We start from the raw sequence: 22,328 nt of genomic DNA, 5'->3' as shown, positions 1-22,328 counted from the left end.
AGGACTATGCTGTATGACAGATCCGTGTATGCTGTATGGCAGATCCATGTAAATCTCAGGACTAGATGGATAGACATACAAATCCTTTGGCAGGTAAAGTGGCTCCCGCATATGCATTTCATCTGTGTATTTAGCTGTTTGCCTGGAGTTCAGCTTTACACACACACCACATTGCTATGGTATCAATACTGGCCACTATGTCAAGGTCTTTAAAAGCCTTGATGAAAACCAAAAATATATTGAACAGGGTGAAGCTATGTTCACTTTGAATGCCCAATCATGTGCAAGCAGAAATCCATGTGTTTTTTCTCTCACGCAGGAGTAGGCAAACAAAGAGAACACAGCTGCACCTCATGTACTTTACTAAGTGAACAGCTTCTGCTCTTTGAGTAACTGTGACGTATAGACAAAGGGGTTGAGTTATTCAAAGATAAAAGTGCTCTGCTTTAAAGTGTTCCAGGAACTATGCCAGAATGTCATGACTGACAAACTAGTAAAAGGAATTCTTACAATCCAAAGCTTCGTGCTTGATAGAGCTGTTTAAGAGCATCATTGCAGTGGCAGCGTCAATGTCAGAGTCTGGAAGAGAAAGAAATATAGTTTGTCATGTGTCGCTGTATCACTCTGAACACTTTAGGGTCAGTGTAGAAGGACTTTCATAGGCAAATGCAGTATGCCAGCGAGATTAAGAATTCATTGCAGTTGCATTTCACCTTCAGTTGACCAGCATTTACCTGCTTCAAGCTGCTTTTGCACTCCCATAGACTTGTATATGGAAAGAACAGTTCTAAAGAAACCAAAGCTCCTTGTCAATATCAAGGATTGTCAACAAGTGACAAACCTGGACATTTCAGCTTATTATAATAAAAATGACACAGCAGAAGTTACTTCCATTTAAAACCACACGTCAGAAAGATCAGTAGGTGCAGATATAATGGAAGCTGAGATTATATACAAATCTTGACTTTTTTTTTTTAATGTCTTGACTCTCCTTCTTCCTCTCCCTTCAACCTACTTTTTTTTTCCATCAGCGAACCTGCCTACTACAATAAAAAGATCCATCATAATGCAGCATGTATTTTCCATTTAGATGCAGGGACCAGGAAAGAGTCCTGTGTAAGAGCCGAACATACTTGTAGCATAGAAAGGGATAAGGACTGCTTTGTCAGCCCTATGTGATAGCGCTAGCCCAATAACAAAGCACACTTAATTTAAAATAACACACCAAAACTGGACAAAAAAAAAAAAAAACAACAAACAATTATATATAAAAATGTAAAAGCCCGGTCATCAGTTTAGAGTATTGGCCCGAGAATTATTGCCCTCACTCTAGTCCATGCAGCGATACCAGACAGCAATTGTAATTTTCATACACAGGTGCACCCGACTTTGTCTTAGCATGCGCGTGTTCGCAGGGGACTTTAATTTTCTCGGGGGTATTTTTAATTTTACTTTATTATTTTTTTAAACTTAACTTCACGTTGTCATCGCATGTGATAGCACATTGGAGTGAAAAGGTTCTCTTCAAGGTGACACTAGGGCTCTATTAGAGCGGGGGGGAGGGGGGTTTGGGGGAGAAATGCAGAGTCACAGAGGCTGACAGCTGGTCTCTCTTCCCTGTTGGGTGGCGGCTGCATAGGTCTGTGTCCCCTCCTCGATGTGTCTTGATCGAGCACTTCAACACTGTCGGGCACATGCACAAAAGCAGCGGTGTAACACAGCAGGTGGTCTGAATGGGACCTCAAAGAATGATTTGCACAGGTCTGTCCATCATTCCAAAATCAGGAATGAACATTTCACATTTATGATGGCTGTAAGGATAGGATCAGACTGTACGACATCATAATGTAACTTGCTCTCAGTATCAGAACATTCCAGCCATCTGTATTCTCACGTCGCCATGTACACAATCTTATGTCTAAACTGTAAAAGAACATTTTTCAGGACTCAGCTAAATTTACAGTTTCCATAGCAACTATACTGCAGACAAAACTTTGCATAAAATCAGGACAGTGTGGGGGCTCTTCATACACAACACATCTACTTCACTGTATGCCTGCTGCTGCTCTTCTCCTGAAGAGAAGTAAAGATTCCATTATGGTGATTGCAGCGACTGAAATGGTGGCAAAGTTCAATACAGGTACCAGCAAGATATAAGTGCATCTGAAGTCCTTAGATGTGACTTATGGTAGTAATGGTCGCTTTCTTTTTTTTTTAAAGCCTTTTCTGTTTTAATTTTGGTTTCAATCTTTTTTTATTAATGGGATGTTAAAGTCAACAGGTTTTTATTGTAAAGTTTATATTTCAAATGCTGATTAAATCACTTACAATGGATGCTGCTCCTGATGTTTAAAAGTTTCAGCTTCCTGCAGAATCAGTTGGTCCCCTGAGCACTGGCCCCGATATCCAGCTTTAGGGTGGCTTCTTTCTCATCCGGGGTCCTATGGAGCCACCCTTCTGTGTGCTAGTAAGCTGTGTGCGTCTCTGCAAACACACAAGCACAGTGGGGCAAGCACTACCCTTCTCAGTACTCCCTGCTTCTACTACTCCGAGCTAGTAGATGGACTGCTGCTCGAGCCTGCTCGGCCCCTTGTGATCTTTTACTCAACAGGAAGTTAAGGGAAGCTGAGCTGAGAGAGCTTGAGTCAGCCGTTCGGAAACATAATGACTAAGTGCTTGGGCAAAAATGTAAAGAAATACTTTGCTGGGCAATGTATATTTGTTTGATCTGGATTCATTATTGAAACAAACAAAAATAATAAAATAAAAGAAGTGTGAGAGTGTAATATTAATTTAAGGATTTTGGTTTGCAGGGGGGTTACACTTGGACAATGAAAAACATAACATGGAACAGTCGGGGGTACAATGCTGTACCATCAAGCGCACAAGTACAAAATAAATGAAGAGGGAAACATTTTCCAAGCAAGACATTATAATCAAATTGAAAAGGTGGATGTCCAAGCGGGGTTTCCATTGGCTTCAGAGGAATAGGGATCACTAAAGAGAGACAACTGGAGTTGAGGGGGAGAGGATAGGGGCATGGGATTAGGAGAGGTGAAGAAGGGGAGAAGAAGGGGAGAAGAGGAGTAAAAGGAAAAAGAAGAAAAAAAAGGAGGGGAATGGGAGATTGTGGAATGAAGCTTGCGTGCAGCGTGAAGGAAATCTGAACAATTGGAATTCACTTTTTTTAAATAAAAATTAAAAAAAATGGACAAAGGTTGAAGGAAGGTAGTGTGTGACCTGGAGATCCCATATGTTGTGACATGTTGGACAGTGGTCAATTTTTTTTAGATAGCAGGCACTTGTCCATACTGGACTTGAATTCATTTAAGGGAATACTGAGTGTTCTCCAAGCCTTAGTGATAACTCATGTTTTTACAGCTGAGAAACAGTTTATCAAGTGGGCTTCAATTTTGGTACAAGTGGGTGTTCATTTGTTCAAGAGGGCTTCTCAGGGATTCATCAACAAGACACAACCTAGGAAAGTAGAAATTACATGGTAGACAGAACCTCAAAACTTGTGGCTGACAGCAGACGGTAGGCATGTGTAATAGCCAGCCTGCTATTGGCTACTGTGTCAGAGGGGACACAGACTGCAGCATGCAGCCAGGAGGAGAACAGGCAGAGCAGAGCTATGGCGGCAGGGGGGAATGGGGTGTGAGGGAATGGACATTAATGTGAACTACCTTCTGCTTATCTCCCTGCATTACTCCAGCACTGCACTAGGACTGAGAAATGAAACACAAGTATGGGAGGACCCACAGCAACAGCTGATCTTCTTGGGGGAAGCAGTGGAGAAAAAAAAAAACTGAGATGCAAGGGCTGACAAAAGCCCAGGCGCCATGACGCAATTTCTAATCGCACTGGTGACCTGGGAATTGTCGAGCCCTGATTTAGGCATTGCTCAGGCTATTTGGGTTGCTACAAGACAGCATTGCATCACAAGGTTATAATTGGTTTCTGTAGCTGGGATGTTGATTGGCGACTTGGAGGTGGCCAGCCACATGTCTGCCCAATTCTCTGGTGTTAGGGTTTGTCCAAAATGATCCTCCCATTTTTGGAGGTATGTGGAAGGGGTTGGAAAGGCAGTGGTAGAAGAGTTACGCTTGTAATTATCCATGGAGCTTTAGAGTGGTGTGCACTGCATCAATGAGCTGCCAAAACAGTCTCAATTGTGGGAGTGATGGCAGAGGACTCCAAATTTTTAGGGGCAAAGCCCACCAGTCAAACACTTGGCCGAGTCATGATTGGACAAAGCCGATGATCAAAGGCCACAAGAAAATCGGATATAGAATCTGCTGGAGATCGCGCATTCGGCAACTGAGTAATTTGGGTCATGTCTTTCTTGTATGACCGTAGTAAAAATTTCAGCTGAGAAGGCAGAAGACCTAGCAACTTCAGGAGAACCAGAGGAGGACTCTGATGAGGGGAGAGATTCCAATACAAGAGGGTAGCAGGATTCCAGGCTACTGAAGACGGCACATTTCAAGTAGTCCCCGACTTGTTGAAAGAGAGCTTGCTGGGAGCACCCAGAACTACAGGACTGTTCCGAGTGCAGTCTGTAATCTGCTTGAATGGAATGCAGAGATGCATTAGGGTCTGACAAACCCCTAAAGTCTCCATTAAGAGGACTTGTCAAACATTTACAATCACAGGCTTGCCAGCCACCTTCTAATAGTAATAAAAAAAAAAAAGGAGGCTAGATAAATCAAATGTAATAAATCTTAAAAAAAAAAAAAAAAGTAAGCCCTGTCCATACGAATGCAAACAAACAGCATGCAGGGAGCATAAGTACGTTTAAAATGACATAGTAGATATTGCTGCATACACCAGAGTGAATGGAATCATTCTAGGGACATATTTATGGTTAACTCTAAACTGATGAACGGTTAAGGTTTATAAAGCATTGCCTATGGAAAATTTGGGTATCGCAGTTTATCGCCATTTCACGGTTGCACAAAACTAAAGCTGGCCATACACCTTACAATTATCTGCAGATTTTCTGTGGTCAGTGGTTAGTTGCAAAATGAAATATGGCTCTGTTAGTAAAAAGATTATGTATAGGAATTTCCCAACATAACGAAAAAAAATATTTAAAACCTAAACACACTATAAAAGGAGACATGTTGACCCCTTAGTCAGTTATAATCAAAGTGTAAATATGTACATACCTTTCGCAGAGTGTCCTTGAGTCTGTTTCAATGCAGAAGATAAACAAAGTGGAGGGGATACACTAAAGAAGAAAGAAAAGCACAATACATCAGTTGAGTTTGGTACAATGTGTGAGATCTGCAAAGGAAAGAAATGTTATATGTTTGGATAACTTGGGCAGCGTATAATTGTCCAGATAATGTAACAACAGAACACCTCAATAGAAGACATAGATTGCCGAGTTTGCAATGCCATCAACTGAAATTTTATACCTGCTTCAGAACTATCTGCCTTTGCATGGAGACACGAGTGACCAAGACAAATATTTAAACTTAACAGGGGCCCTGACACACCACATATAACAGAGCTGCCGTTTTAGGGTTGTCTACAAACACCATTTAACAGAATGCTGCATAAGTCTCCATTTACACCTAGACGTATTGTCACAGCTGATTCAGCGTGAGAAAACACTCCACCCAAGGAATCCCATTCATTTCTATGGTCCTTGTTCACACCTGTGAGTTCTGTCGCAAGTAGAAATACGCTTGTTGCTCCAAGTAGTACATGAGCTACTATGGGGCAGATTTTAGCGCATATTGTCCCATAGACTCAATAGAAAACGCATGTTGCAATTTATTTTGTGTTTTTGGCCAGCCACATGAATGTGCAAAAATCTGCTCACAAAAATGTGCGACTTAAAATAAGTATGTAAACCACGCCTAAAAGATAAACGAAAAAAACAAACAAAAACCAGGCGCACTAGAAGTCGCCTAGGTGTGAATAGAGACATTTTACCAATGCTTGCACAGACATAATTGAGAAAAAAAAACAAAAACATTCTCCATAACACTTGATCCTGATAGCCAGTAAAGGGAACCCACCTATGCTTGCAACACTTAGAATTAAGAACAGGTCTCACCTGCATACACTGTGTATTAGATGAATGTAAGGCACTCCTGTAATATGTAGTCCCATTCTAACACCTACACTGAAAAATAAGCTGCTTGTAATAGAGGTCCCTTGATGTGGATTTACAAATGAATGCAACCGAACCCTCTAGTTCTCATCTAAATGTTGGAACAGACAATGGTTTCCATCTCTTTATTTTATTGTTTATCCGATTAACCGATTAATCGAACTTAATAATCGGCTAACTAATCGATTTTGAAAATAATCGTTAGCTGCAGCTCTACTTTGTTGTCTAACAAAATTGGAAAATGTTTGTATTGTTAATTTGCTGTTAAGTTCCTCAGCCATGTGCACCTTTCCTCTGCTGGTTATAAACAAATAGGTTGAGGCCACATTCTGCTGGTGCTGAGTCCATGAAGGGGAATCTTCCTTCATTTTTTATTCTTGAACAGATGACATTAGTATGTATTGGTAGCACTGGTGACCCGCTTACCTTGTTGGTGAGGCAGGAGGGGTGTACAATGCAAGTGCTGCAGAAAACGGCTGTTTCTTCAGTGCTTGGACAAGATTGGGCTTATACTCCGGATCAACACACCATAAGGATCCTTTTCCATTTACCTACAAAACAGATGGCAATAATGCAAATTAGAGAAGATAAGAATATAAACAAACTGTTTACATTGACTGTACTTAGCAATCCCATAAATTGGCCCAACATGCTGTTTAGTTAATTAGCTACAAATTGTCAAAAAAATTAATATATATATATTTATATAAAAGTTTTAATGTTACAAAATATCCAACATGGTATGTTCTACTGATCACTAAAATCAATATTTTTTTAAAGCAATTTTGTTCACAATTGTAAAACCCCGGGTAATTGGTCACTAGGGAGAATATTTTGGGACATCACTTGTCCTTTAGGCTGTACCTACGCTATCAAATGCTGAACACACAAATAATCTGGATGTCTCATCTCACAATCTCTAATGCTGGGCACACACCTTACAACGAAAGCAAGACTTTAGTCTTGCGATGGTTGTAGGGTAATTAAAAAAACGTATTATCTGCCTATCTTGGACAGGCAGATCGTACTTGCGATGACCGCAATGCTGAACGGGCAGTGTGCGCTTGCGCACACCGGCCCATTCGGCTTTTATGTTACGAAGATGCCACACACCTGCCGACAATCTTACGATTCTTGGCGGGTTTTCAAACATGTTCCTAAGATAAAAGTCGTGCGACCTTACAGTAGCAGAGGTCGCACGCCTTCCACACACCTTGCGATAATCGTACGATCCCGTGATTTCCAGCGATTATCGTACAATTATCGCAAGGTGTGTGGGCACCTTAAGGCCCCCTTCTCACCTAGTAGTTCGAATGTCTAGCTTTACAACCCTGGACAGAAGGAAACCCATTGTTTCCAATGAACCTTATTCACACCTGAACATTCTGTCGCTTGACAGAAAATGCCTGGAGCTCCTAAAATGTACATAAGCTGGTTTTGGGGCAATCAAATGTTTTGGCTCCAACAGACTTCTAGAAGTGTGCAAAAAAAATACACAACACACATTTTTTCATGCAGTTTCTTGCCTAATAACTAGCTTTTCAATATTAACACAAAATGCTAAAGTCTGAAATGTGCGCATAAATGCCTATACAATCGCTTGAAAAATTCCCAAAAACACAAACACCACTCAGGTCAAGTGTGAATGGGGCATTGAAGTGACACCAAGCTCAGAAGTTAAATCTTAAAATGCATTCAAGTAACGGTTAAAAATGCTGGACCTTATTTGGTATCACTCAGCTGTAGATCCTCAAATCATCACTGAATTTGTGCTGACACTGTCCTTCCTTCTGGAGGGGGGCTACTTTGTTCCCCATGGTCCCTGCATGTGTTGTAAAGCAGTCACCCCTCAAAGCTCCCTCCTGTGATGGACTACAATCTCAATACAAATTAGTAAACTAAACATGAGATTTTAGTCCATCACAGGAGTGAACTTTGAGGGGTGACTACTTTACAACACACACAGGGACCATGGAGAAGAAAGGAAGGACAGTGTCAGCACCAATTCAGAGATGATTTGAGCATCTACAGCCGAGTGATCCCAAATAAGGTCCAGCATTTGTAACAGTTACTTGAATGCATTTTTAAAATGTAACTCCTGAGTTTAGCATCACTTTAAATTGAATCCCATATTGAATACAAATTACAATAACAGATCAAACATAACCACCCGAGTTCGGGTCCGATCAGTAAGGATGGGTTCACACCTCGGCGTAGCATTTAGCACGTTTTTCCGTTCAGTGAAACGCGCGTTTCACTGGCGCTATGATTTTTTCCCCTTTATTATTCTCTCTATCATTTTTTAACATTTTTTTAACCTTCAAACTTCCTGCCGGTTCCGCCCCCCTGCGACGCGGCCGCTCGCAAGGGACAAAACCCAGAAGTAGGCAGCCGCCGGAGGACACAGCGGAGATCGCGGACAAGGTAAGTCCTACGCTGTATTCCCGAGTGTGGCTCGGGGTTACCGCTTTGTTAACCCCGAGCCACACTCGGGAATACCAATGGAAACGCGCGGAAAAACACCCCAAAGAAGCTCCCGTACTTGTTTGGGTTTAGGGCGTTTTTAAGGAAGTATGGGATTTCACTGCTTCGATCAGCACTAAAAAACACCCAGGTGTGAACCCACCCTTAAGGCCATTTCTGACTTGTTGCTATAAATGACTGTACTATATACTTTGTTCTTTTGGTTACTGAATAATCTCCATTTTGTACTTGTAAGAAAGTATTAATGCAGAAATACCTCCCATCATAAGCAACACTGTACACATCCAGGTATACATTTTACAAACAGGAGTTTAAACATAGATGAAAGATTGCCCTTGCACATTCCTGTAGAAGGCTCTTTCTGGTTGAGATTACAGCCAGTCTTGCATTTTATCTTTTATATAAGGAAGATTTTAGTTTAGCAGGAACACAAGCTCATCTCACATTACTAAAAGCCCAAGAACCGAGCCAGCAGAAGGAAGTGCTGCCATGACAACCCAAACCAGACTGATATCTGAGACCATAGCTAGACTAGGCAAGTGTACAGTGACTGTCTATGTGCAGCTGGGAGAAGCATCTCTATATATACAGGGATTAATATGCACCATCAGCTTAGAACCAACAACTTCAATATCCTTATCCCTTACTGATATGGGAAACATACTTTTTATTTCAGGTTTAAAGAAAATGGATTCATATAGATTTCTTAGAAAGCTTCTAGCAGCTATTCATCATGAAAGGTACCAGCAATTCAAACATGAATATTCAGTACGCAACTCTCACTGCATGTGCTAGCTTTTATTTTGCACCTCAGATCAAACCAATTGGCTTTATTTCTTAGAAGCACAAAAAAAACCCAAAAGACAGTACATATGTATGCACACACAAACTTCAATTCACAAATATATATTTTATATATATGTCAAAGGATTTCAAAAGCACCAGGGTTAGCTAAAGAGGCTTAGCCTGTCATATTAAACCTTGGACGGGTCCCATCTGATGGAAGTCACTGATCTAATGACATTCCCTGGAATTCACAGAGTGTTGCAGACACTCTAGAATTGTGTCACGCCTCTGCATGACAGGTACATGAATTTGTTGCATGGAGGCAGGCTGGAGGGGAAGCGGTACTGAGGCCGGAGTGTTCATATGATAGATATTACATTCTCAGGGCATGTTCGGCCCCCTCAGGATCACACAGGGTCTCTGGTTGGTATGATGTTGTTAGCTGCACAATGTCCTTTATTGCGAGGATATTGTCAGCTGCACAGCATTCTTGGTTGCTATGGTGCTGTGAGTCCTAGCAACCAAGGACACTATGGGCCAACAGCATCATAGCAACCAAGGACACTATGGGCTGGCGGTGTCTTAGTGACTGATACTGCAGGCCGACAGCATCCTGGCAACAAATGGAGATGCGGGCCGATAGTAAAGTAGGAACCAGTGACTAATTTTTTTTAACTCTAAAACGGGGGTAGCTTTTTATTTTTTTACTGAATTTGTTGCAGACACAAGAACTCGCTGCATTGACTATAGAGATGTTCCAGACGTTTTATGAATTTAGCACAAGAGTTCTAGATACAGCCAGAATAATGTAGCAAAGCCTTATTAAAATCTCCCTCATTACATTCTGTAAACCGTGGGTGTCTTTTAGAACAGTTGAGGGTCATACAATACTTGACAAATGAAAGCCTAGAGCCCCACCTGCAGGCTAAATAGATTAACTACATAAAGTTAGAGTCCATAACAGGGCAAAAAAGCCTGGGTCTGCTCACATAAGGCAGTTAACAAATACAGTTTACAGACAATACAGACCATTGTCTGACCACACAGACAATGTCAATATTTACACTGTGCAATCAGTTCCGTTAAAGTTATATCTTTACAAAACACTGTTTATTATGGGAACTTTTGGGACAGCTGTATGGAAGCTGTCATTACAGCCGCTGCTGTCAGAAATGTGACCTTTTGAACAGTGTTTATAAACACTGATTAGAAGCGTGATTCTGAGATACAATGTAACTTTGTTGTTACTTTGCATCTACCCGGTTCTATTCATTGTCAGATTGAATGTGTGACCTACCCCTCCCCACTCTATCCAATATCTAAAAAGAAACATTTGGCTGTACATATACTGTGTTTCCCCAAAAATAAGACCTACCCCGAAAATAACACCCATCTTTTATTTTTGGGAATTGTTAAAATATAAAGACCTAATTGTAGCCATTCCCAGGGCCGGTGGTGGCATAAAAGGGGAACTTGAAGTGCTGCGGGAGAAAATCAGTGTTGCCAACGAAGCCAGCGCTAGAGGAAGCGAGGCGGCAGCGGAGGGAGCAGAGCTGTATAAGCCGATGCTTCCTCTATAGCGCTGGCTCCTGTCACAGGCGGAGTGATACCAAATGCACTCCACCTGTGAGGAATCAATAGTGAAAGCGCGCTTCGCTTATTTTGGCCAGCGATTGGTTACCAAATTGCTCTTGGAAAGGTACGACACCCCTGATTACCATATTTTTGTACATGAATACATGTAGACTGTTGTACATGAATAAGTGTGGATTGTTGTACATTAAAAAAAAATAAGACCTACCCCGAAAATAAGACCTAGTGCAAGTCAAACACTGTACTTTCAAGTGGACCTTATAAAAATGCAGGAATCACTATTTAGTAACCACAACCCCTGGAAAATAGGACTTTAAAACAAGACAGAAAATACAATGCGCACATTTTTATCCCAAACTATTCCTTCTCTGTTTTGATAGTAATGAAAGTTTCACTTCCGATATGACTTACTTTTCCATGACTTCTTTCTACTTTTCGAAAGCATTTGTTTAATGAAAGGTTGTGTCTGACAGAGTTCTTCCAGCCGGTGGGTGCCGTGGCAAAATAAGGAAACCTATCCAGGATCCAGCTGTAGATTTCTTTCACAGGCAGACATTTGTTAGGGGAGTGCTCAATTGCCATATAAATGAGGAGGCTGAAGGAATAAGGAGGTTTGGAGGAGGCAGAAGACTTTTCTGTGTTTCGACAACCTGATGGAGAATTGTCACCTTCAATGTCATATAATGGATTATTGGCTGCAAGTCCCTCGCTTCCAAGGCTAAAGTTATTCAGCAGGTTTGTACTCTCATGAAGCCAGTTCAAATTTGTCAGCTCTTCATCTGCTGGGCCACAGTCCACGGCAGAGGCCTTTGGCCTGGCTGCACCAACTTCTTCTGGCAGGCTACCCATTGTATCAATTTGACTCAAACCTGCAACTCTCTCTGCTCCGGGAGTTTCTACGTTCTTGTCAGGAGTCATTCCCGTAACCGGACCCATGCAATCGTATCACTCTGGAATAAACACAATGAAAGAAGTTAGTTGATTGATTTGCAACCCATATGGCGCATTCAGTAAATACAACAACATCTAGACACATACATTGTTTATTTTTAATATAATTGCATGGACGTTATTTTAAAAAGAAACTTTAGCAAAGCCAAAACAGAAATAAACAAACAGGATTAGGGGAGCCATTCAAATGAGCTACATGCAAACAATGCTGATAGGAGTGAGCAGAGAGATGACCTCATCGGTTTGTGGCTGCACTGTGGCTGTCCCTTCACTGTCCAATCCAAATACTGACACCACTTTAGGCCCCATTCACACTGAGCGACATGAAAATCACGCAATTTTGAGCGATATTGAGCGACGAGCGATATCGCGCGACTTTTTCCTATTGGGCTGTATGCAATCAGGAGCAATAAAGGGTCATGTAGGAGCGACAAGCTACCAGTGACGAGCTACAAGCGATATTGAGCGATATTGAGCGACGAGATGTGAACAGCTCCATTGAAATGGATTGGAGAAGCTACATAGAGCGATATCGCTGCAAAAATCGCTCGATAAATCGCTCAGTGTGAATGGGGCCTGAAAGTGACCCTAAACTCGGTACTTAATCTTATAAATACATTCAAGTACCTTAACTATTAACTAGAGGTGCACCAAAATGAAAATGTTAAAGCCGAAACAAAACCGAAAAAAAAAAAAAAAAAATCAGGCCGAAACTGAAAATGCTTTTGATTTTAACTTTTTTTTAAAAAAAATTGTTTTGTTTTATTTGTATTTATTTTTCATAAAATTTTAAATGTTTTATTTTATTTTTATTTATTAATTTTTTACTTTACTTTTAAGGGCATCGGGGAAATATTAGAGATCTAAACAGACCCCTGATATTTCCCTTTTAAAATAGAAAAAGAGATTGAGAACACAGAGTCCTCTCTCTCTCTCTCTCTCTTTTTCTGCAGCCTATGTTATAAATGAACAGGAATCCTCTATACCGAGTGTTCCTGTTCATTCATAACATGAGAAAACATAGTGTGTTGACTATATCCACAATCATGAATGAACATTCATTCATAATTGAGGATATAGTCAACATACTATGTCCTCAATTATTTACAAATACTCAGCGATCACTGACACGCTGTCAGCCTCCTGTGACAGCAATGACAGCTGTCTCCACCCACACTGCTCTCCTCTGATCTGTGATAGGAAGCTGAGCGGTGTGGGAGGAGAGACGGCCGCAGCGCTCGGCCTCCTGTGACAGTTTCTCTCCTCCCCCGCTGGGACACAGAGAAGGCCCAGCGGGGATGAGAGAAAGAACAGATGCATCATTGTATCTGCCAGAAAATGGCACTTTCTGCATTATGCCAAAAGTGCAATTTTTGGCCGATATGTTTTGGCGGGCCGATATATCATTGCATTCCTGCTATTAACAATTTGTTGTGATCTCTGAACATGAATAACTTCACATTAAAAGAAGGTAGAGAGGTCAGGGATGGCTTGTGTACAGCTCTTTTACTCCTTGTCTGTGAAGGTTCTCATTCATCCAGGTCATGGTATATCTATAAAAAAAGAAGTCAAGGCAACTGGACTTACTGTATTTTTCTTGAAGACTTTTAACTGGTCATCCAACCAGCTTTCTCAATTTAGAATGACTTGTACAAAAAATTATCTGGGAATAAATATGGTGAATGGTGTTCCAATCCACATAATCTGTTAGTCGCAGCCAGGTGTTGATGGCATTTGCATAATTGGAGCTAGAAGGTGTTAATAACCTGCCCAGAGAGAGGTGCTAAAACAGCATTGTATGTGGCAGACAATAGATGCCTCTCTTTTTACTCCTTGCTAAGATTATGTAAAATGGTTTCATGTACATAGTATGGACACAAGTGCACTCTTTTCTTTTTTCACCCTAACCCTTCCCGATGAAATGGGAATTGGAATCCTACCAGCACCCCTCCGCTCCACTGAAGTAGATTTTTCCATCAGCGTTTGTGGAAGGAGTCAGTCAGATGCAGACACTGCCCAGGTATTTAATACAAATAGGCAGCAGCTAGGGTTCCTTCATCCAAGCTGTTTGGCGAGGATGGGGGTATCGATGGTAACTGAAGAGTGCATGGCCAGCTCTACCCCTACATTTCACTCTCTGTGCTCCTTGCACCCTATGCCAATTTTACTTGTTGCCATGGATGATTTTGTACACAAACTCTTACATGCTCATAACTTGATCATTACAGTACAGCTCCAAAAGGAAAAAAAAAAAGCTTTTTTTTACCGGACATGGCAATTGAACAAAAAATGACTACTCAATATTATTGATCATTTAATAAAAACAAAAATGTAAGGAAGCATGCTTCTAAATCTATCAGTGCATGGGTTGTGGCTATAGGTTTCTAAAGCACAAAGATGACCTTACACTTAAGGATTCTGCTTCGTCATCTTTCCCTTTCCTCTCTTCCTCACCAACTAAATCTCCAGAACTCCCATAAGCAGATGATATCTGGCTTCCAACCTAACTTTCACTCCCTCACATGGCGGCAGTGTGACCTCGCTCTCTAGTGACAACATTCTCTCCAGGCTTAAGAGCTGATCTTCACTAAATAGAGACGATTACAAATCCCCACTGTGCTGGCAGTTTAGCACCTGAAGGCAAAACCAATACAAATGCAGCTGTCTGTAGGAATTTCCATTTAGTTTTTAGAGCAAATACAAAGTTTAAAGTGCTTTTAGAAAATTCAGAAGAAAAAGATAAAATATAAAAATTGGCATGAATAATATAATCAATTAACACTTTGAAGAGACGTGGTCGTACTGAAGCTCTGAAGAGACATACTAGGGGAGGTCTTCCACAGAGAGACACAGGAATCAAACCTTGCAGTGTCGGACAGCCACCCGGGCTTCCTGATTGGCAGGTAAGCGGACTCCATGCTCCCTCGCGGCACTGCCTCTGACCGGAAGTTCCATTATCGGGGGTAAGTATCGGACCACTTGGTGCATCCCTACAAGTTAGTAAACTAAACACGAGATTGTAGTCCATCATGGGAGCGATATTGCAGCGGAGGCTACTTTACAGCGGTCTAAGGTCCAGTAAATCATCACGTCTATACACTGTGCATAGATGTGAGGACAACAAGGAAGATTCAAATGCTGCTGGGAAGGCTGCAGGGAGCGCTGTGGCAGCTGGCTGGCTCAGAGCTTCAGGTGAGTAGATCTTTGTCCCCCGAGCACTGAACCCTCGCAATGCTGGGGTAGTCCCACTGCAAGGGTTAAGAAAAAGTTTTCCTGGAGATCTTTAAAATCTGTATAAAAGGAGGTTTATATTTTTATGATTAATATGCATTGAGAAGAGTTACATTTAGTGGACGTCTTTTCAATGTATATCCAACAAATCTTGGAAAATACGATACATTCCCTGTACATGTATTCATCTGGTATGAAGGTAGACTAATGGGCAGAAAATATACTGCTTTTAGCAGATTGCTTTTTTGATGCCTCTGAACGTTGCTCTATTTTAGCCATTGTGTCCATGCACATTGTGGCATTAAGATCAATATCTAAGGCCTTGTTCACCAAATGCAGAGCAGGTCTGCTCAGGTTTTTGCACACGCAGTGCAGTGGGTTGTGCCGCGTTATTTTGTGCCACGTTTATGCGTTCAGGGCCGTTTTTGGTAAAAAAGAAAAAAAAATGTAAGTTTAAAATGGGCTTTCAGTGTGTTCCAGGGAGTTTGCATGCGTTTTTGATGCGTTCGCATGCGTTCCAGAGCAGGTAAAATAGGGCCTGCTGCAGTTTTTTTACCTGCTCTGGAACTGAATGCATCGGTGTGAACTAGAGCCCAAAATACCATTGGAATACATTGGGCGCAGTTTTGCTCCGGTCTAACTGCTCTGCACCTGCTCCGCGCTTGGTGTGAAAAAAGCCTTAGAGCAGCATAAAAATAAAATGGCCCAAACCTCCAAACCTGTGCTCAGAGAGGAGCTTACCGTCATAATGTACAAGTAAATGCAATCCATCGCATGTGTATGCACATAGATTTATTCTCTTGGCTAGCATAAAATTAATATTCTAGCCAATGGAATTAATTTACACACATACAACTCTAAATGGCGTTCACGCGTAATTGCACCAAATGCACATTTTTTTTTTTTAGCGTCAGCGTAGATGAAAGTATTGAAATATGCCCATGTGCATGAGCCCTAACTTGCTTTACGACACAGACACCACATATAATACAACTGGTGTGCCTAACAGGCTGCTTGAAACAGTCGGAAAGAACTTTTGCATTTCCCCTATTCCTGCTGACAACAAAAATACATAGCCATATGGCCGCTCAGCTGACCTCTCCAACAGACATTTGGAAGATGTGAAATGGACACAATTCCCATGACTCCCATGAAAAAAAATCTCCATTATAGCCGAGTATTTAAAGTGATGCACCAGACGAAATGGAGCAAAGCTTGCCAACTACTCTTTGCGCTGAACAAATCCAATATATTGAGATAATACAAAAGAGACATTTATCTTCGCTACGTGCAGACAAACCGGGGCAGCTGCAATTCACACAACATTGGGGAAACCAAAGACCTCCAAAATGTAAATTCTGGCTTATGAGGCATTTAATACACACAGCCCTATGCTACTGAAGTGACTTTGCTGGTTCATTGCTGGTTCATTGCTGTTTGGAGAACATGATTGAGAACACTTCACAACATTCTCCTATGCTATTCAAAGTATGGCGTAAACGTAGCAAGCAAACAACATTTTTGCCTTGTAAGCAGCTACACTGAAAGATCGCAATGGCAGAATGAAAGCTCCTCCAGTCAGCTGATGTTCTAAAAGAGGCCTATTTATAGAGGGGGAAAAATGTCATTTTGTCCCGTTAGATATAAAAGAGGAATTCTGGGGAAAATATTAATAACCTATGCAGCGGAGCTACCGCAACACTGCAAGAGTTAACTGCTCGTCTGGGTCTAGGAAAGAAACTTTAAAAAAGTTATAATCACCTGATCCTCTGAGCCGGCTGGATGTTAAACCGCTGCAGCGGAGGGGAAGAGAGGCTCCAGGGAGCGGTCCAAGGATGCTTGAGTCATCACGTTCTATACACGGTGTATAGGATGTGAAGATTAGTGATGGGCTCGGGCGTGTTCGCAAGCGCCTTGTGCCGAGCCCACCAGGAAGCCGTCAGTGTGCAGGGCCAATCACAGGCACTGAGACATGTTCCCGGTGCGCAGCTGCAGAGATCGAGAAATGTCTCAGTGCCTGTGATTGGCCCTGCGCGCTGACAGCTTCCCAGTGGGCGAACACGCCCGAGCCAATCACTAGTGAAGATGTCAAGGGACATACTGCAGCATAGGAGGACAAAGGCTGGAGGGAGTGCTCCCACAACAAACCGGCTCTGAGGTTTAGGCGAGTACAACTTTTTTTATTTTACTCTGTAGACAAAAAAATGAGAAGTTAACCTTGCAGTGCAGGGGTAGCCCCATTGCAAGGGTTAATCATTTTTCCTGGGAGTTCTGCTTTAACCTCTTTTTAATTCATCTTGTTCAGAATTGCCAACATGACAACATTAGTTCCCAATTTTAATTCCAGATCCGTCACAAGACTGAACATCCCAAACTAAGCACATGAAACAAAAACAAAAAAGCACATAAGCAAACGCTTTCTTCATTGCAATACACATGACCACATGATCAGTAGAGTCAGATACACAGGACTGGAGGTCATAAGCAAACTTCAGCTTTTTTAAGACAAGTTAGCTTGGCCCATTCTCACCCACCCACTTCCTATTGGTCCTTTTATGCGATGGACTGGGTCACTGACCAAACAGGCAGATGGAATGGACAAGGCCATGCTTGACATTCACACGGAAAAGTCAAGAACGTCAACTGCTTTTATCCATGGATCTCTTCGACGTACAGTATTCACCCATGGAAGTTCTGCTCATGCTTTTTTCATCATTTGATACACACGCACTTTAAATTTGACACTTTAAGATTTCTCTCAACTTCACTTTCTCTAATCATTTCCCTTGTCTGCTGACATATGCCCATTTGGAGCTTGTTCACTCCATATGTCATTTCCTGTTGTGCTCACACAAACCTAGACTGCTATACAGTGATAGCAAAGTCGTTTTGCTAATAGGCTGAATACAGAGTGGCCATCACAGTGAGGACTGGACACTTGGTAAGGAGTGGAACTCTTTCAGTAGTACCTTTCTGGGTCTAGAAGGTCCTGACCAAGGGCTTGTTCACACCATCTGCGTTCGGGCTGCACTGGACATTTTTTCCAGCGCAGCCAGAATGCAAGACAAGGCAATTTGCCTTCTCATGGGTGGTGACAGGTCACACCATGGAGTTCTGGTGGTGTGCACATTATATATAAATTTAAAAAAGTACAGCATGCAGTCTTTTTTTTTTTTTTTTAAGCGCACTAAATATATAGTTTTTAAATAGAAAAAGGGACTTACAACAGTTTTTTTTTAAAAGCCAATTCTGGCACGTATCACTTCTATCACTTGTCATTTAGTCTTTAGCATAACAAATGGTTATGGTTAATAATTTTTCTAACAGCTCACATAACTCATCAGCTGAAAAAAGGTGCTTAAAAGATCACATGTGAAACACAGTACCACCCTATTTACTGGAGGGCTGCACAAAGCAGGCTTGCTTCCTTTTGTCTAGATTTGCCCTCCAGCAGGGTATTGTCCATCTCACTGGAGCAGCTGCTAAGATTGGAGGTCAGATTTGAATCCCAAAACGGCCAGCAAAAAGCCTAGATTTGATTACAATGCAGCGTGATGTCAGTATCCAGGACAACTGAAGCATTAGTATCTTTCAGCATTCAGCCAGCTTCTTAGTCAAAGCTTTATGCCACAAGAAGGGTGGAAGAAAGACAGCTGCCAGTCTGTATAGAGTATAACAGAAGGGAAAACAAAATCTTCTATGTACGTTTCTCAAGTATGCCATGTCCGGATCACAAAGCGCCATCATACTACAATAGATTTATGTGTCTGGATAAAACACGGATGTACAGGCTGGTTAGAAGCATTGTTTCTAGGTGCTCTGGTTCAATGCAAGTAACCAAAACATTGTTGTAAAGCTTGTCACCCACCTTAGAATATTTTCTAAGCTTCCAAGTTTCGTGTGTTTTGATTGCATGAATGTTTGTGGATTGCTCAAACATGATAAATTACAGTGCATTCAGAAAGTATTCAGACCCCCTTCACTTTTTTATATTTTGTTATGTTGCAGCCTGATACTACAGTTGTTTACATTCTTTTTTTTTCCCTCTCATTAATCTACACTCAGTACCCCAAAATGACAAAGTGAAAAGAGAATTTTAGAAATGTTTGCATATATATGAAAAGGGAAAAACTGAAATATCACATTGGCATAAAGGTGCCCATACACTGTGCGATTATCGTGGGAAATCCTGCGATCGTACGATAATCGCAAAGTGTATGGAAGGCGTGCGACCGTTTTTACTGTACGGTCGCACATCTTTTGTCTAAGGAGCATGCTAGAAAACCAGTCGAGAATCGTACAATTTTTGGCTGGTTTGAACGATGCTCGGGAGACAAATGCCGAACAGGCCTCAAGGGGGCGGGCTTGCGATGATCGCAAGTACAATCTGCCTGTCCAAGATGGTACGTTTTTTTAAATTACTTTACAACCATCGCAAGACTAAGGTCTTGCGATGGTTTTAAAGTGTATGGCCACCTTTAAAGGTGTCCATACACTCTACAACCATCGCAAGACCTTAGTCTTGCGATGGTTGTACAGGGATTTAAAAAAACGTACGATCTGCCTATCTTGGACAGGCAGATCGCACTCTCGATCATCGCAAGCCCGCCCCCCTGAGGGGCGGACTTCCGATGACCGCAATGCTGAACGGGCAGTGTGCGCGTGCGCACACCGGCCCGTTCGGCATTTGTCTTCCGAGCACCGTTCTAACCAGCCGAGAATCGTACGATTCCCGGCTGGTTTTCGAACATGCTGGTTCGACGGAAGACGTGCAACCGTACAGTAGAAACGGTCGCACGTCTCCGTTCACACTGCTCGATTCTCGAGAATCGAGCAGTGTATGGGCACCTTTAGTATTCAGACCCTTTGCAACAACACTTGAAATTTAGCTCAGGTGCCTCCCATTTCTCTTGATTGTTGCTGAGAGGTTTCTATACCTTGGCTGGAGTCCACCTGGGGTATATTAAGTTGATTGGACATGATTTGGAAGGGCACACACCTCTATAGAAGGTCTCGCAGATGGCAAGGCATAATGCATCATAGCAAAAGCCATGAGGTCAAAAAGGAACTACCTGCAGAGGTCAGAGACAGGATTATTGCACAGATCTGGGGAAGACTACAAAAAAAAAAAACTTCTGCTGTACTGAAGGTTCCCAAGAACACAGTGGCCTCCATAATTCTCAAATGGAAGAAGTTTGGCACAACCGGGACTCTTCCAAGAGCTGTAGTAGATCCCATCGCACTCCTGACCGGATGAAGCCCAAACGAAAACTGGTGGGTGCCGAAAGTGACAGCGAATGCCTCCGCACATCAAATGCAAAATACCATTAAGTCGCTCGCACTCCGTTTGTAGATAGCAGTCAAACTGTTGTTTGCCTGAAGGGACTGCCTGGTCCCGAAACGTCACTTTGTGTATATGACATCATGTTCAGTCAATAAAGGTGATTGACTGCCATCTACAAACGGAGTGCTAGTGACTTTATGGTGTCTTCAAAGAGCTGGTCGCCCGGCCAAACTGAGCAATCGGGGAAGAAGGGTCTTAGTTGCTGCTGCACTAAAAAGAAACACCTAGCGCAGGTAGACAATCCAATCATATTCAACTAAATTGGGTTTCCTGCATTGATTTGATCATTTATGAGAAAAAGATCATTTGGAATGACTGAATATGATGTGTATGGTCACAATAAAAATTAAATACATTTGAAGATCAGTGGTCTAGCTTCACATAGGTCTAAGTAAAATGTTACAGCTCAATCATTTTTTTATAAAGCTCCATCCAAATGTAATGGAAACAGCGGATCTTGTGTGAGCCCACACACAATTGGATTGTTGAAGAAGTACTGGTCACAGAGTCGCAATGGTAGCAAGGACGTTCTACCCAGGGGTGGCAGATAATCATAGCAGCTGGGGCCACTACTGTAAGTTGAGGTGAGTCAATTGGTACCAGCAATGAACATCTCTACACAACCTGTACTGCTCAGCCATGCCAACCTTTGATCTAGAGATTCCGGATGTTGGCACGTACGTAAAAGCACTGTAAAAAAAAAAAAAAAAAAAAAAAAAAAAAAAAGAGAAGGCTCATTTGCAACCTTGACAAGCTAAGTCATAGTGGGTTAGATGGCAACAATGGATATAATGAATGAAGGTAGCATGCTGCACACCAGGCATGTTGGATGCAGGAGCTATAAAGGAATTGGACATATGCTTTTCTGTCACTATGCTTTATTTCCATATAGTCTGGTTGCACCTAAAGCAATGTGACCCCTGAACCAAAGCAGTATCAGATCACATTGGGCAGGAGCAGCACTACAAGCCCGGACTGCTAATGGGATGTTCTGTGATGTCACTTCTGATGAAAATATCCCTGGAGAGGAGAGCCACCAACTTAGAGAGGGACATGGAAGTAGAAAGTTCTTGGATCACACATGGATATGACCTCTAGGTCTGTTGAGGGAGAGGTACTGGGGAAGATCCACAGGAAATTGGTAGGTCTAGGACCACCTCACCTGGCCCTTAATTGTCAACACAAGTGTGCCCCTTACTTTCTTACATCTATTATAGCTTCCTGTAGCCTATTCCTGGCTGTGAGCTTTAAAAAACTATTGTAGACCTGTACAAGAACATCTTGATCTGGGTTTCACATATCGGTTGATCAAAGATGTGGAGGAGAAGAAAAAGCTAAGGCTAGGTTCACACCTAGGCGATTCAGATGCTGAGCTGTTTTTGCGCGTTTTTGATTGCGCAACTGTTCATTGAAAACCGCGCGATTGTAATGCGGTTTTCAATGCAGAGATGGCTATGGGAGCCAAACGCGTGACAAACACCCGAAAACAGCACCTGCACCTTATTGCGCAACAGGCGATTATTGCGCGACAGGAGACAAACCGCAAAAGGCGTGAACAGCCTCCATTGAATACAACGTGCATCTGTGTTTTGCGCGATAAATCGCCTAGGTGTGAACCTAGCCTGAGGGCCGGGGCACACCTAGGCGACACCTCACCGCGTGGAATCCTGCACGATTGCGGCTAAAACAGCCGCGCGTCATGTATTGCAAAGAAGAAAAAAAAGGTACATGTACCTTTTTTCTGCGATTGCCGCGCGGATGTCACCCCATTGAAATCCCAGATCGCGTAGGTCTGCACAGGGCCTAAAGAGG

General features: G+C 42.2%; 1 protein-coding gene across 1 annotated transcript in view; it reads right to left on the bottom strand.

Moving 5' to 3' along the window:
* FOXN2 (forkhead box N2) overlaps positions 1–22,328 on the bottom strand; it is a 47,739-nt gene that overhangs the window by 2,720 nt on the left and 22,691 nt on the right. Inside the window, exons 2-5 of the mRNA XM_018557191.1 lie at positions 11,402–11,940; positions 6,554–6,678; positions 5,172–5,233; positions 511–579 (exon numbers count right to left, since the gene is read on the bottom strand). Of these exons, the coding sequence (XP_018412693.1) occupies positions 511–579; positions 5,172–5,233; positions 6,554–6,678; positions 11,402–11,926 (781 nt within the window). The 5' untranslated portion in view covers positions 11,927–11,940. The remainder of the gene's footprint in view (positions 1–510; positions 580–5,171; positions 5,234–6,553; positions 6,679–11,401; positions 11,941–22,328) is intronic.

The sequence above is a fragment of the Nanorana parkeri genome, unplaced genomic scaffold (genome assembly GCF_000935625.1).
Source record: "Nanorana parkeri isolate BGI_ZX_2015 unplaced genomic scaffold, ASM93562v1 scaffold271, whole genome shotgun sequence".
Classification (NCBI taxonomy): Eukaryota; Metazoa; Chordata; class Amphibia; order Anura; family Dicroglossidae; genus Nanorana; species Nanorana parkeri.
Note: the sequence above shows the minus strand (reverse complement) of the source record. Positions and strands in the feature narration are given on the sequence as shown.